The sequence below is a fragment of the Puntigrus tetrazona genome, chromosome 22 (genome assembly GCF_018831695.1).
Source record: "Puntigrus tetrazona isolate hp1 chromosome 22, ASM1883169v1, whole genome shotgun sequence".
Classification (NCBI taxonomy): domain Eukaryota; kingdom Metazoa; phylum Chordata; class Actinopteri; order Cypriniformes; family Cyprinidae; genus Puntigrus; species Puntigrus tetrazona.
The window spans coordinates 8,311,795-8,324,349 of record NC_056720.1 but is presented as its reverse complement, the minus strand read 5'-3'; the positions used below and the strand labels follow the sequence as shown (position 1 = coordinate 8,324,349).

Here is a 12,555-nt window from a genome sequence, read left to right as displayed (position 1 = left end):
TTCAATAAACATACAGTCAACCTTAAGACTGATCATCACAAATAGACATTTTTGTGTTTTTTGTACATTTTGTTCAGCATGAATGTTGAGATAGTTGCTTGCCTACCTTTATTTCTCTGCAGATACTCGAAGGAAGTATGAATATTTCCATGACGCACTTCATTTTGAGCGTATTGCATTATTGATGAGACATTACAAGTCTATCAGTGGCTTTACATATCCATTTTTAATAGCTAATAGTTGAAATTAAAAGCCTTATTGAATGTCTTAAAAATGTTCTTGGTATTCGTACAGTCACCATTGAATGAATTAAATTAACTAAATTAATTAGATTTAGTGTTGCTAGCTCTATGCCAGGTGGTTACTTAGGTGTTCTGCATGATTGCTAGGACACTTCTAGGTGACTGTGTACTAGGCCTAGAGGTCATTAGGTCTACCGATCAAAAGTAATTAAATTTAGGGTTGATAGCAAGTTGCTAGCGTTTTAAGAGGTGGGCTCGCTAGATTCTAGACTATCAACAATCTAATGATTTTTGTTCAGTTTGCCAGGCAAAAAGATATTTAAGCCCGAACCTAAGATAGGAGGCATCAACTAAAATAGATACCTTTGTTGATAAGGAATTGTTTGAGGTATTTAAAGAGATGGTTTACTGAAAAACCTGTCATTATTTACTTACCCTCAAGTCGTTCCAAAGCTATAAGATCTTCATAACACAAATTAAGATATTTTCAATGAATTCTGAGAGCTTTCTGCTGCAGCTTTTCTGTTGCATAAACAGCAACGGGACTCCTATATTCAAGGCCCAGAAGCAAGGAAACCATTCAAATAGTCATCAGTGGTTCAACTTTATGAAGCTAGAAATATACTTTTTGTGCACAATTTATTTAACAAATTCTTCTCTTCCGAGTCTTTGACGTGCGTTCACGATAGTATCACTGATGTCATATGGACTATTTTAACATTGTCCTTACTACTTTCTGAGCCATTTCGAACAGAGGGCGAGTAACTGATGACTGAAATTTCATTTTTGGGTGAACTGTCCCTTTAAGAAATACGCAACTTTAGTTTTAACAAGTAGAAATGTAGTTTTATCACTAATAGTTTCTAGACAAAAATAGTGCAGACACTGGTCAAGACTGAAACTTTCTATAGATACTTCAGTGACCTTTAGCACAAGTACAAGCGATTGTTAATTCAGATTTCCTTAGCAAGAGCCTCTAATATTAGCATTTCACCCACACGCAATCCAATCAAATACCGATATAATCAAGTCCTGCTTTTTCATATACAAAAAAAGACCACAACAAACAAGTCACCTCATAAAGTACTTTGATTATGACACAGACAAACTGCTTCAAAGAAGCTACAAAGAGCTTCAGACGCTCTAAACAGATGTGTTAGCAAGAACATGGGTCTTACAGTTCAGAGCGGTGGGCCTGTCACTGCACTCACCCACATTTCTCACAATAATTAGCGGCTAAATGAATCCGAACCAGAAAAAAAGTCGGAGAAAAATATTTACCCAGATCAAGACCAAAGACTTTGGAGTTCCCCTTCAACTAAACGCTGCTTATTTTCCCATAGAAACCACACACACATCCCCCTGTGAGGAGCAAAGCTCCAATTAAATTCATCTGCTATATTGGATTAGCTCATTTGTTTGCTCAGAAGGTTATGAAACTCGGCACCTAATGAGCTAGCAATATCCGTTCTTCATGAGCTGTGCATCAGAAGTTATTGCCTTTGGCAAATGACACACAGCCTAAACGGATGCCATACGCTAATATTTCAACAAGTCTTTTTCTATAGAATACACAACTTTAGTGTATAGCATCTGAGAAAGCTATGCTATCCTGTCTTACGTCAGCATGAATTCAGCTGTGTGCCTTCTCATGTGTGTAATAACCGGGTGTAAGACCTTCTGGTTGCTAGTTTTCCATCCTATTTATTGTCTGTGGTCTATGAAGTTGGGAAGGGCCCATGCTAATGTAGGACAGCTGTAATATATCTAGTCAGCTTTGAACTGCACAAAGCTAACAGCGCTGTTCTGTATTAAAGCAGCTGTTTGGAATTGAGTAGTTCAATAGTAAGTTGTAATACAAGCACTGGATATCCTATATGCAGTTACAGTATCCGTTACAGGTTTTCAGGTCAATCAGCCACTATTAATCCTGCAAATATTAGCGTATCATGTGGCATTTGTATGCTATATATCGAAACCTATATAGACAGCACTAAGGCCCATCTATGAAATACTGTCTAGGCAGATAGTTCACTAAGTTTACATTTGGCCTCAGTGGAGAATATATTAAATATACTAAATAGTTGAGCAATAAAAAACTACCCACAGCCCTGTTTAAGCAGGTGCTAAATATGCTAAAACTGCACTGTGGTGTTTTGAAGTCATTATCATTATTATGATACCAAAACACCTACTTTAGGCTTATTATACCAAACACTGTGTGTAATAGCATTGCTATCAAGCAGAGGTGGAAGGAGACCTACAGTGAAGCTTAACTGAACATGCTACACAGTAGGGTGATTTTATATAGCAAAGTACAAATGCAAGTGAAAATTAATCAAATACATTTTGAAATTCAATCCTTCATTTGTCAAATGTAGCCTTTAGCTAAGTTTTGTTGCTCAAACCAATTTTAAATTAGCAAGACATCAGCTGTATATCGCTAGTCCGGGCAATTCTTGAAACATTGATTTGTTGATCATTTTGAATTAGATAATGAGAAGCTTGAAGCAGTTAATGATACTTTAACTAATAACCTGCTTAGACTGGATATAAACAAGTTACTATGTTCCAAAACACAGCTACAAACTTAAGGCCAATTGTACAGCTAAAGACTAGCTTAACCAAGCTAAACCACCTGAAACCTCAACTGGTCGTAGCATATCTCTTTAAAACCAAAATAAGTGTTATGGTGAGCAAACACATAATCTAATAGAGCTGAAATGGAGGACAAGGCCAGTCTAAGACCACAGAGGAAAGGAAAACTAAGGAGGTCACAACACTGAAAATGAAGCTGGAGCATTTCATGACGACTGAGCGAGTTAGTGAGTCAGCAGTCGTCTCAATTTATCTATCTGTTCACCATTTTATGTGAGTTAAAGTTCAACATTGGTGTCAGTAATGAATAAAATGTTAGAGAGAAAAAGAGAAAAACTAAGAACAACCCAAAATACCAAAGGACTTTGACCACGGATGGCAGTCGCCTAAAATGAAAACAAAAACAAACTGTTTCCACAGTAACCTCACACATTCAGTCGGAGTCTGGCTGACACCAAGTTATAAGTCTTGCAAACATTTGCTTGGTTGACTCCACCATCCTACGAAACATCCATTCATACACTGCTCCGTGCAATGGGAGGTGAACCACAACTCCAGCTAAGCATTTTCTTAAACGGTCTTGTTCGCTCGATTTGAAATGTTACGTAGCCATCTAAATGGACCTGAAAATTCCAAGCCAAAAATGCATGTTTTGGACTGAACTCGGTGTGAAAGCTCGGCCATCTTGTGAACACATGTTTTCCTCAGTGTGTAGACCCCACTGTTTATTATGACCGAGTGGCAGAATATTTTTAGATGGCTAATATATTAGTTTCATGCAATCATTTGTGGGGATTTTTGCCTCATGGTTGAAACATGGTTGAATGTAATGTTCAAACTAATGACTAAGATTATTTTGTCCAAAAGGGGGCAGCGTTGACTAATTTGAAGAGGTTGTGCTCAAAAGAAAACATGCCCAGAGTAGCATGCTAATATGCTAATTTCACTATTTCTGCAGGGTATAGCATATATATTGTGCAGAGAATGCAAATTATCTGCAAACTACATCAAAACTTGAAGTATACAACAGAGCGCACAGAAAGGAATCCCACAATGCACTGCAACTTAACTTGATTTTCCATTTCCTGTGTGACAAATGAACTGTATTATCGGCTTTGATGTCTCTTTCTTGACTCTTGATTATTTTATCAGACTATTAAATATTAAGATATTTTATACAAAATGAATCATCTTGTTTATTTCAAAAAGAAGTGTGTTACTCACTACAAGAAATAAAGTGCACAGTGTCTTACAGTGTCTTATTCAATACATAGAAAGCTACTACTACTATTTTGAATGTTAGCACTTTCATGCTGTTAGCATGATCTGCCTCATATTTGTAAAACAGAAGGCAGTATATAGTGTATACTGAGCAGTATGCTAGCATTTAGTTCCAATAGTCTTTGTACCAACGTATGGAGAGTGTGACTATTCATTTCTGTGTTAGCATAGAGAAAATTAGTTTGCTAGTTTGGGAAATTTTTCAATTAGAAAATACATTTTACGAGTTTTTATAATGTCAAACTGATTTACTCTGAAAGACAAAGTTTAGTGCTCACCTGAATGCCATGTGGCCAAAATGTAGCATTATAATGTTTACATTTGTATCAAACCTATTTGGAACCAATCAAAGACATTTAGGAAACCACCAAATTTTTATCGTTCAGGAAAAAGCAATTCAATTTGACAACGTGTCTTGTCTTAATACAGAGATTTAAAAAAAATAAAAAAAGATTAGCAAGCTAGTCAGTTTGCTCCATGGTGACAATGGCCTGTCTCCAGCACTACCCAATGTTTGGGCCCCAGTATGGACGGTGCCAACATAGCGTTGTTGCCGTAGTGTGGACAGCGATGGAGCAATTTGTCCAGGGGGTGAAGGGGGAGTGGGATCTCTAACCTCTGAGCCAAGGCTGAGGAGCAAATGAGGCCAGAAGAGGGATATATCTTAAATCACAAAACTTTGTCCATTCAAGCAAAGCGATTGTGGTTATGTTTTTGTGGCAGAAGTCAAAAGAGAATAAGTCTAAATGAACATATGCTGATAGCAAAACCGCCTATATGCAAATGTTTATTTTGAGTGTGTGTTTTTCAGGGAATCTCATTTGTGTCACAATAGAGCTCCAGAACTTTCTGAATGAAGCTTCTGTCCGGATGGGGACTGGAGAAAAGCCACGATAATCCATGGCAACCATCACTCCTCTTGGCCATCTTATGAACTTCATGACCTCACAGAGTAAATAGAGACCTTTCTGGAGATATATCTGATTTGACTGCTTTCAGTTACAATCAATTTGGATGGGAAAACAGAAACACTGTCATGTTTGTGAAGAATAAGTCTTCAGCAAGCCTGAAAATCTCATTCAGTGCTCCATTTTCTGTCAGTATAGAATCAACTGATATTAAGATGTGTATGTTATATATTAACTAAATGTGCAAAACTTGTCAATACAATGTCCCATATAAATAAATAAATAGTGAATTGCTGATTTACAACCTAAAACAGCTTTGTCAAATCATTTAATATAAGGTACATTTTTTAAAAAATAAATAAAAAAGAAATACATTTCACAATTTTAAAATAAAATGAGCACCATGTCATTGACCCATATTAATCCTCACATTAACATACAAAATTGAGTTCAAACCCTCTTCTGACAAGACAAGCTTACCTCTCTACCACATCTTCTCCACTCCAGCAGGTGTTTTCATCCATCACCACCTCCCCCTCGCACAGCATCTCCGGTAGGGTGGAGAAGAACGATTTATACCGCTGGATGTAGCCCATAAACTCCCTGCAGGAAGTTCAGGCTTTCAGGAAGTTATCAAAAACCATCAAACCAGGTGTAATTATACAGTGCAACCCAGTTTTGCCCCATTCATCATGCTTCTCTAATCAAACATGCCCAAACACTGATAGACACAAGCGGTGGATTGGCCTCCCGTACTTGTTTGTGATTGTTAATAATGCTGACAGTGTTCTTCTTTGCTCGCACATGTTTATTTGATGCAAGATTAAATCATTTGAACATTCTTTAGGCTGACAGTCAAAATCCTTTTATGACAAAATAATTAGATATAATATTTCTTTTAAAAAACTTGGAAACCTGGAAGTTGAATTGCTACTGCTTACTTTGAAATCTTTTTCAGGCTTCTGGGTTTGTCGTTTTTGGACGGTTTCAGAGGCAGAGACCTATAGGGTCATCGACAAGTGCAGATTTGAGAGAAAAGAAAACAGAAGTAAGAAAGAAAAATAGCAGAGAAGTTACGACATACAATCTGAAACTTCTGATTGGTAAGGATTTTAATCTTAATCTTTAATCTTAAAGGGTCAAAATATGTTTAACGATTATATATGCAGTGGATACTGAATATGCCATTTTCTCACCTTCTTTTTAGTGTTATGTGCTCATGGTGGTTGCCTGTATTAGGTACTGTTGTAGGACTGGAGGAAGTGACTGAGGTTTGGAGTTCAATGGTTGGGTTTACCGAAGATATCAGACCTCTTGAGGTGGGACTGACTGGAGTGGAAGAAACTGCTTCGGTCAAGGAACCACAAACTTTACCTACCTGAAAGAGAGATGAGGAATTATTGTGTGCTCAAAACTGTATGTAGGAGAAAAAAAACATATGGTGAATGGTATAATTTAGGCCTCTGTGAACTCATTCACACCAATTCAAAGAGATTACTCCATCTAGTGGCCACTAATAAATGGCACAATATTTCCATTATTGATTTCTAGTTGGAACAAACTTGCACAATAAGCTTAAACTTTCACTGTATTCCATACTGAATAATTATACATCAACAGTTTTTTTATTCATAAAATGTGTATTTCATGTTATTCAACCTCTCATCATCCCTAAATTGTATAAAAATTCTAAATAATCTGCTATAGTTGACATATTTTAGCTGTATTCTAATGGAATAAGGACTTAAAAATTATAAATGTGAGCAGTTATAAATGTGTTTGTATTTGTATATATTCTAAAGAGCTTTATTTATCTAAGGATTAGCTGAACTTTCTCATTCCCCTGCTCTGGCCCCTCGCTAGATGCATTGCATTTTGGGAAGGGGCCGGCCGGTTCACGGGAGCCGTCTTTGTCCAGAGGTGAATTTGCATGCAGGACATCAGGCTGATTGGGACCAGACAACACCCAAACAACTCAAGCAGCACCAAGATAGCGCCAGACCACATGCAGCGTGAGGGACTGGAGAGGCCGCATAGTCCTCCATGTCAATGCCAGCCCTGGGCGGCACATATAGATGTTTTATAAACAATGAAGATATCACAAGTTATTTCTCCAGAATCTCTTTGTTTTTAACATTATAACAAACCTGATTTTGCTTGTAGTATAGACCCCACATGCTAATATTTTGGTGCAAATGCTTCTCACTACACAAGGCTGTGTTGTGAACCAAACACAGGTATAAATTGCATTCTGGCCACTGCATAATGCACCCTACAGCGAAATTACAAAATGATCCTTTCTGTGGTTACAGTAAATAAAGAAATGTGCAAAATAATACTACAGTATTTTTGATAATTCATCCATAAGTTAGCAGAACCATACCAAATTAGCTAAAAGCCAACACAAGTACCATGACTTATTTTGGGTTCTTAGTTTTTATTTTGGCATTATCATAACTTCATTGATCACTTTACTGGTCAGTACCATTAGGGTTATATCTAACAACTTTGTTAGCACTCTGTCTCTCAACCCTGGGTCCAGACCAGGTAACGTGAGCCCGAAGTCATTCCTGCCTGGCATCAGTGAGTGAGCAACATTTGATCCAGTGATGGAGTGTTTAAGGGGGGGTCCAACTCCCACAAGCAGCCTCCATTGTAGAGCAGTAAGCTTGGTGTTGGAGTTTAGTGAGGCTGCGGTTCGAGGCTTAAGTAATAATATCTCCCATTCTGACGGGCAAGTCAATGCTCTTTGAGAGAGATTTGTGGGAATGCGGTCTCTAACTTGACCTACCCATATAGAGCTGTCATCACCAGGACATGATGGGTGCAAAGCCGAGCTGTCACAAAACCCTTGACCCCTGTGGCCCCTTTAGCCATGATTCCTATGAAAGAATCAAGTGAGAGAGACCGACAGACGGTCGTCTGTGTCGTGTGCATCATTTCTGGCGTTGATGGTATGAATAGCCTCAGGGTGGGCGGCTGGGTATTCACTTACAGACAGCCATAGTCATACTGTCACGACCAACACATTTTTTTTACAGTACGTGTCACATTACCACATAATCACACTCCTAATCATTGAGCTAATAATAAACCTCTTGCAGATATAATAATTGCAACTCTTCATAACACCACTGAGAACAGACCAAGTATTTTTAGGCTCTATTCTAAGAATTATCAATTTAAAATTTAAGTACATGCAAGTATAGCAGTTGAGCAAAACTGCAGCCTTGCAACCGTACAGCCTGATTGGGCAGGACATTTGATCACTGAACATGCTGCTGCAAGGGCATGCACGCTAGACCTGATTAGTTCAGCATATGGTGCAGCTCATTTGTGGAATAAAAATAAACGTGTTCCATGAATCAGAGAAGCATGACTCACCACGGCGCTCAGATGTGGTCCATGGAGTTGCGCAGTAAGGATAGCATCATTAATTCTTTCCCGGATGCGTAGAAGTGCCAGTTCCACTTCGTATCCCCCTGATAGTGCTCCGCTCAGCCCCTCTAGCAATGCTACATAGCGTCTCCAGGGCCCATCCAGCTCAGCTACGCCTGCCAGGCAACCCCGCATCACATTCAGACATAGGCCTCCGCAAGGCCGTATCAGGGTCAATCCACGGCAGTGCGGACAGAACAGCATCCGCACCAGTGCACGTCCACATTGGCGCGCCATTCCCACTGATTCGGTGGCATTCAGAACCTCAGCACCCACCACCAGTGCCCGACTGAGGGCACGACCGGCCACTAGTGCCCTGGACAGCCCCTGAGCAAGTTCTTGAGGGTGAGGGCCAAAGGGGTTGACGTCATGCCGAGTGGCACGTAGGCACTCGCTTCCTTCGGAGGACCATGTGGAAACATTTGAACCCAAGCCGGGATTGACCAAGTGCTGGTATACCAATGGGAAGAGTCTGTCGTAGAAACTGTGGACCGAGTGTTCCACAGAGATGTTGGCATCACCTCGGAGGTAGAGGTCAAGGTCAGAGAAGAGAGTAGACACCAAGGGTTTCGCGTCATGAGAGATCGTCTCGTAGGTGCTGTCGAAGAGCGAGTAGGTATGATTTAGAGTGAAGGAGAGCAGGGAATGGAAGGTATCTGAAGAGGAAATAAAAGAGAAATTCTGGACTGAACAAGCGCTTAATTTGATGTGCCTAAACAGTCAAATCAAATTAAAATACATAAACATTCGTAACATGAGAGGACCAACAATTGTAGTAATTTAGTTTGACATTTATGAGAGAGTCGAACCTACTAGTCTGTCACTGTACACCTCTGCCTTGTCTAGCATTGCTTACAACTCTTTCTTGTGCATATAATCTCTCTTTCCATTGGACTAATGGGAGTTGACAACACTTAATCCATGGATCTTTTGGGCTGGCGCTATTGGGCTGAAGGTTAGTTTGGAGATATGTGACACATGCAACTAGCTTGTGACCAATTTTAGCAGTCAGGGCGACATCTTATACTTCACTATGCCTCCAGGTTGCATATGGAAATTGAGGACCATAGTCATTTGTATCGTATGTATTATTTACAATGGCATATTAACTTTTGTGTGACATGTGACAGATGGGTACTTAAGGTGACAGCTGGTAGAACCCTTCAAAGTGCAGTTTGCTTTAATGTCATCTCATTCATAACGACCAAAGCATTCCAGCTCTGTCTTGTTTTTCTATGAATGACTAGCATGCAAACACCAAGCCAAAAGTTATGATTGCTCTTTATTGATGGAGGAACAAAAGAACACCTGTTTGGCTCACAGTACTAAAAGACTCTTTCTATAACTAGGCTTGAGGTTCTGCAAGAACACAGGCAGGGTTTGTGAATTGTTGCGTCTGTGTTCTTGCTCTCTGTGGTATCCTGTAATCTCAACAATATGAGAGTAACCTTTCTCAAGTCAAGAACTATATCTAGGTCCCTTCAACCAAGCCCTATTCATCAGATTTGGGATGGGTGGTTTGTATGAATGATTAGAAAGCGTTTCAGGTGGGTGGTACTGGAAACATATTTAAGCACTTCACAACCACATGAAATCTCTATTTAAAAAGGTTCAAATTAAACACTTGTAGCACTAGATGCCTTAAAATTCAGACTAGGGAGTATCTTGGCAACTACATTCAAACACCTCAGTATCAGGTGACATGGCAGGGGATTATTCCCAGATCGTGTAATGGAGTTCTTCTGACATGGTTCTGGGCCATGAAGGCATGTGGGGGGGAGGTCACACAAATTACAGGGGTCACTGAGGGTGCCCGGGATGCACCACAACTGACCTATAACCTCTAAGACAGCAGGATGTTCCGGGAAGAAGGATAGTTGGGTCAGCTTGAATGACCATACCCCCAGATCACTCTATTAACTCAGTGCCTACTAGATTTGATGCAGGTATACTTTTAAAAAGATCAGTGTCAGAATAACACCACTCACTGTACCCCGTCCAGGACTGAATTTAGATCAAGAAAAGGTAGCACACAGTATTTTTAGTGCCTTTTAGGTTGGAGAGGATAGTTGGGCTTTGTCAAACAGATGGTATGTGAACAGCATATGTTGGAATGGCTTTACAGTGAAATTACTTTTCAAGGAAACAGAGAGGACGTTTCAAAGAAATAGTTCACCCAAAAAATTTACTCGCTCTCAAATCTTAAACAGATCACCCTCCCTGGGGCAGGTTTGACGTCAGCAATATCAACATGTCTTATCACTGGTGTAGTTTCTGGACCTTGACAGTCCTTGTCCCCATTAAGTAAAAGAGATTCTGCAAGCTATTTACTTTTGGCTTCCATGGAAGAAAGAAGATCATACTGGTGAAGAACAAAAGTTTTGGGTAAACTAACTCTTAAACAGACACATTCCCAAAAGAGTCCACAAGGTTCATACTTGAGTTATTACTTTACCCTTAAACACACAGGCATATAGACAAAGCGGTCTACATTAAAAATCCTCTTTCACGTGGGAATGAAAAACACTTTACAGACCTTCTTTCTTTTAAACAGGACACCAGCTACAACCATGCGAAAAGTAGCAGAAAAGGACAACTGATCTTTTCAAAAGCTCTCATTATAGAGCAATACATTGAAGTGCACTGAGACGGATCTCCACGGATACGCCAAGAATTTCAACATTTTTCTTTTCGTTTGCTTTAAACTCGTTAAATATTCACTCGGCTGGCAGCAAAGACAGAGAGGACACGACAGTGCCCTTTCCCTGTGAACCTGAAAGGGTTTTTGTGCAAGTTTGGGTGGACAAATTGGATGAAATTAAATATTTGGTTGGCCGAGGACTTAAGAGTTCTAAATTTGAAGCGTCTTATGTCTCATGTTATACATATAAATGCCCTGGAGTAGCTAATGACATGCATGGAGTCGGTCTAAATGTATGCGTGTGAGAAACATCTTTCTGATGGCTTCTTTTTGTACGTTTTATTCAAACACCGATTCTGAAAAGCCTTGTCCTAATCCTAAAGCGCCAATCAACCTCTAAGAAGCACATGTGCTGCTTCACAGGAGACCTCAGGAAGATAAAGGAGCATTCTGTCAGTGTGAAAAACAGCGGACAAAAAGCAAATCACCGAGTAGCCCTCGGAAAGTCACGGTGTGTGACTCATAACACCACCCTGGTGTCTCCTACACATGCGTACAAAGCCACGGCATGTAGTGAACGTGTGAACCACCTGCTGTGGCAGGGACTTGATCCCATGACCTCTTGCTCCTGCAGCAAATGCAAACAGCACATGGCCTAGTATTTATTCAACCAATAAGCTCCACTCAGTATTGATACGTACCCTGGAAGGAAGAAGCATGGCCCAGGATGAGATACTTGAGTTCAAAACTATAGGAGAGAATGTTCTGGAGTGTATCTCTCTGGGCAGCGATGTAGTAGCTCTCCTCCATCTTGCGGGTGCAGCATGTGGGACCCTGGTGTTTGCAGATGAGAAGATCTGCATCTATGGAGAATTAATGATTCAGGTGATTCAGTTCTAGGGGCATTTTGACTACTTGAATCCTTAATGAAATTCCAAAACATATCTCTCGTTAATCATGTCTTGTAATAAATGTATGATAATGGTTTTTTATGTTACATTTTCCAATTTTGGCATTTCAGGTATTGTTCTGCACTTCATAATTGTTCTGAAACTTAGCATCGCAACAACTTGTGTTTATGGCTGTAGTTATCCATCATGTGGATTTGGTGTGGATTTTATGTGTGACGTATAAACTATACACATACACACCAAAAACTGATTTGAAAATTGAGAAGACACAATAAACAGTTTCCCTGATTTAAGAGTTTTAACGCTACTTCTGTCTAGACAACCCTAAATAATAGCCTATATTTTGGAAAATGTGACCTTTCAACATGTAAAAATTAAGTATTCTAAGCATGTTGTCTTTAAAACATTCATATAGGTCCAAAATAACACACATAAAGTGGTTGTATAGCAAGAAGGTAAAAGACCAAAGCATGTGATATAGACAGACGATATCTGCTCTGTCAGTCACTCTGCCTTATCCTATGTGACCAATTTTA

General features: G+C 39.6%; 1 protein-coding gene across 2 annotated transcripts in view; it reads right to left on the bottom strand.

The window, feature by feature from the left end:
• gpc5b (glypican 5b) overlaps window positions 1-12,555 on the bottom strand; it is a 38,020-nt gene that overhangs the window by 23,866 nt on the left and 1,599 nt on the right. For both annotated transcript variants that reach the window (XM_043223926.1, XM_043223928.1), the window contains exons 2-6: window positions 11,810-11,971; window positions 8,414-9,123; window positions 6,226-6,407; window positions 5,971-6,030; window positions 5,510-5,632 (exon numbers count right to left, since the gene is read on the bottom strand). In XM_043223926.1, the coding sequence (XP_043079861.1) occupies window positions 5,510-5,632; window positions 5,971-6,030; window positions 6,226-6,407; window positions 8,414-9,123; window positions 11,810-11,971 (1,237 nt within the window). The remainder of the gene's footprint in view (window positions 1-5,509; window positions 5,633-5,970; window positions 6,031-6,225; window positions 6,408-8,413; window positions 9,124-11,809; window positions 11,972-12,555) is intronic.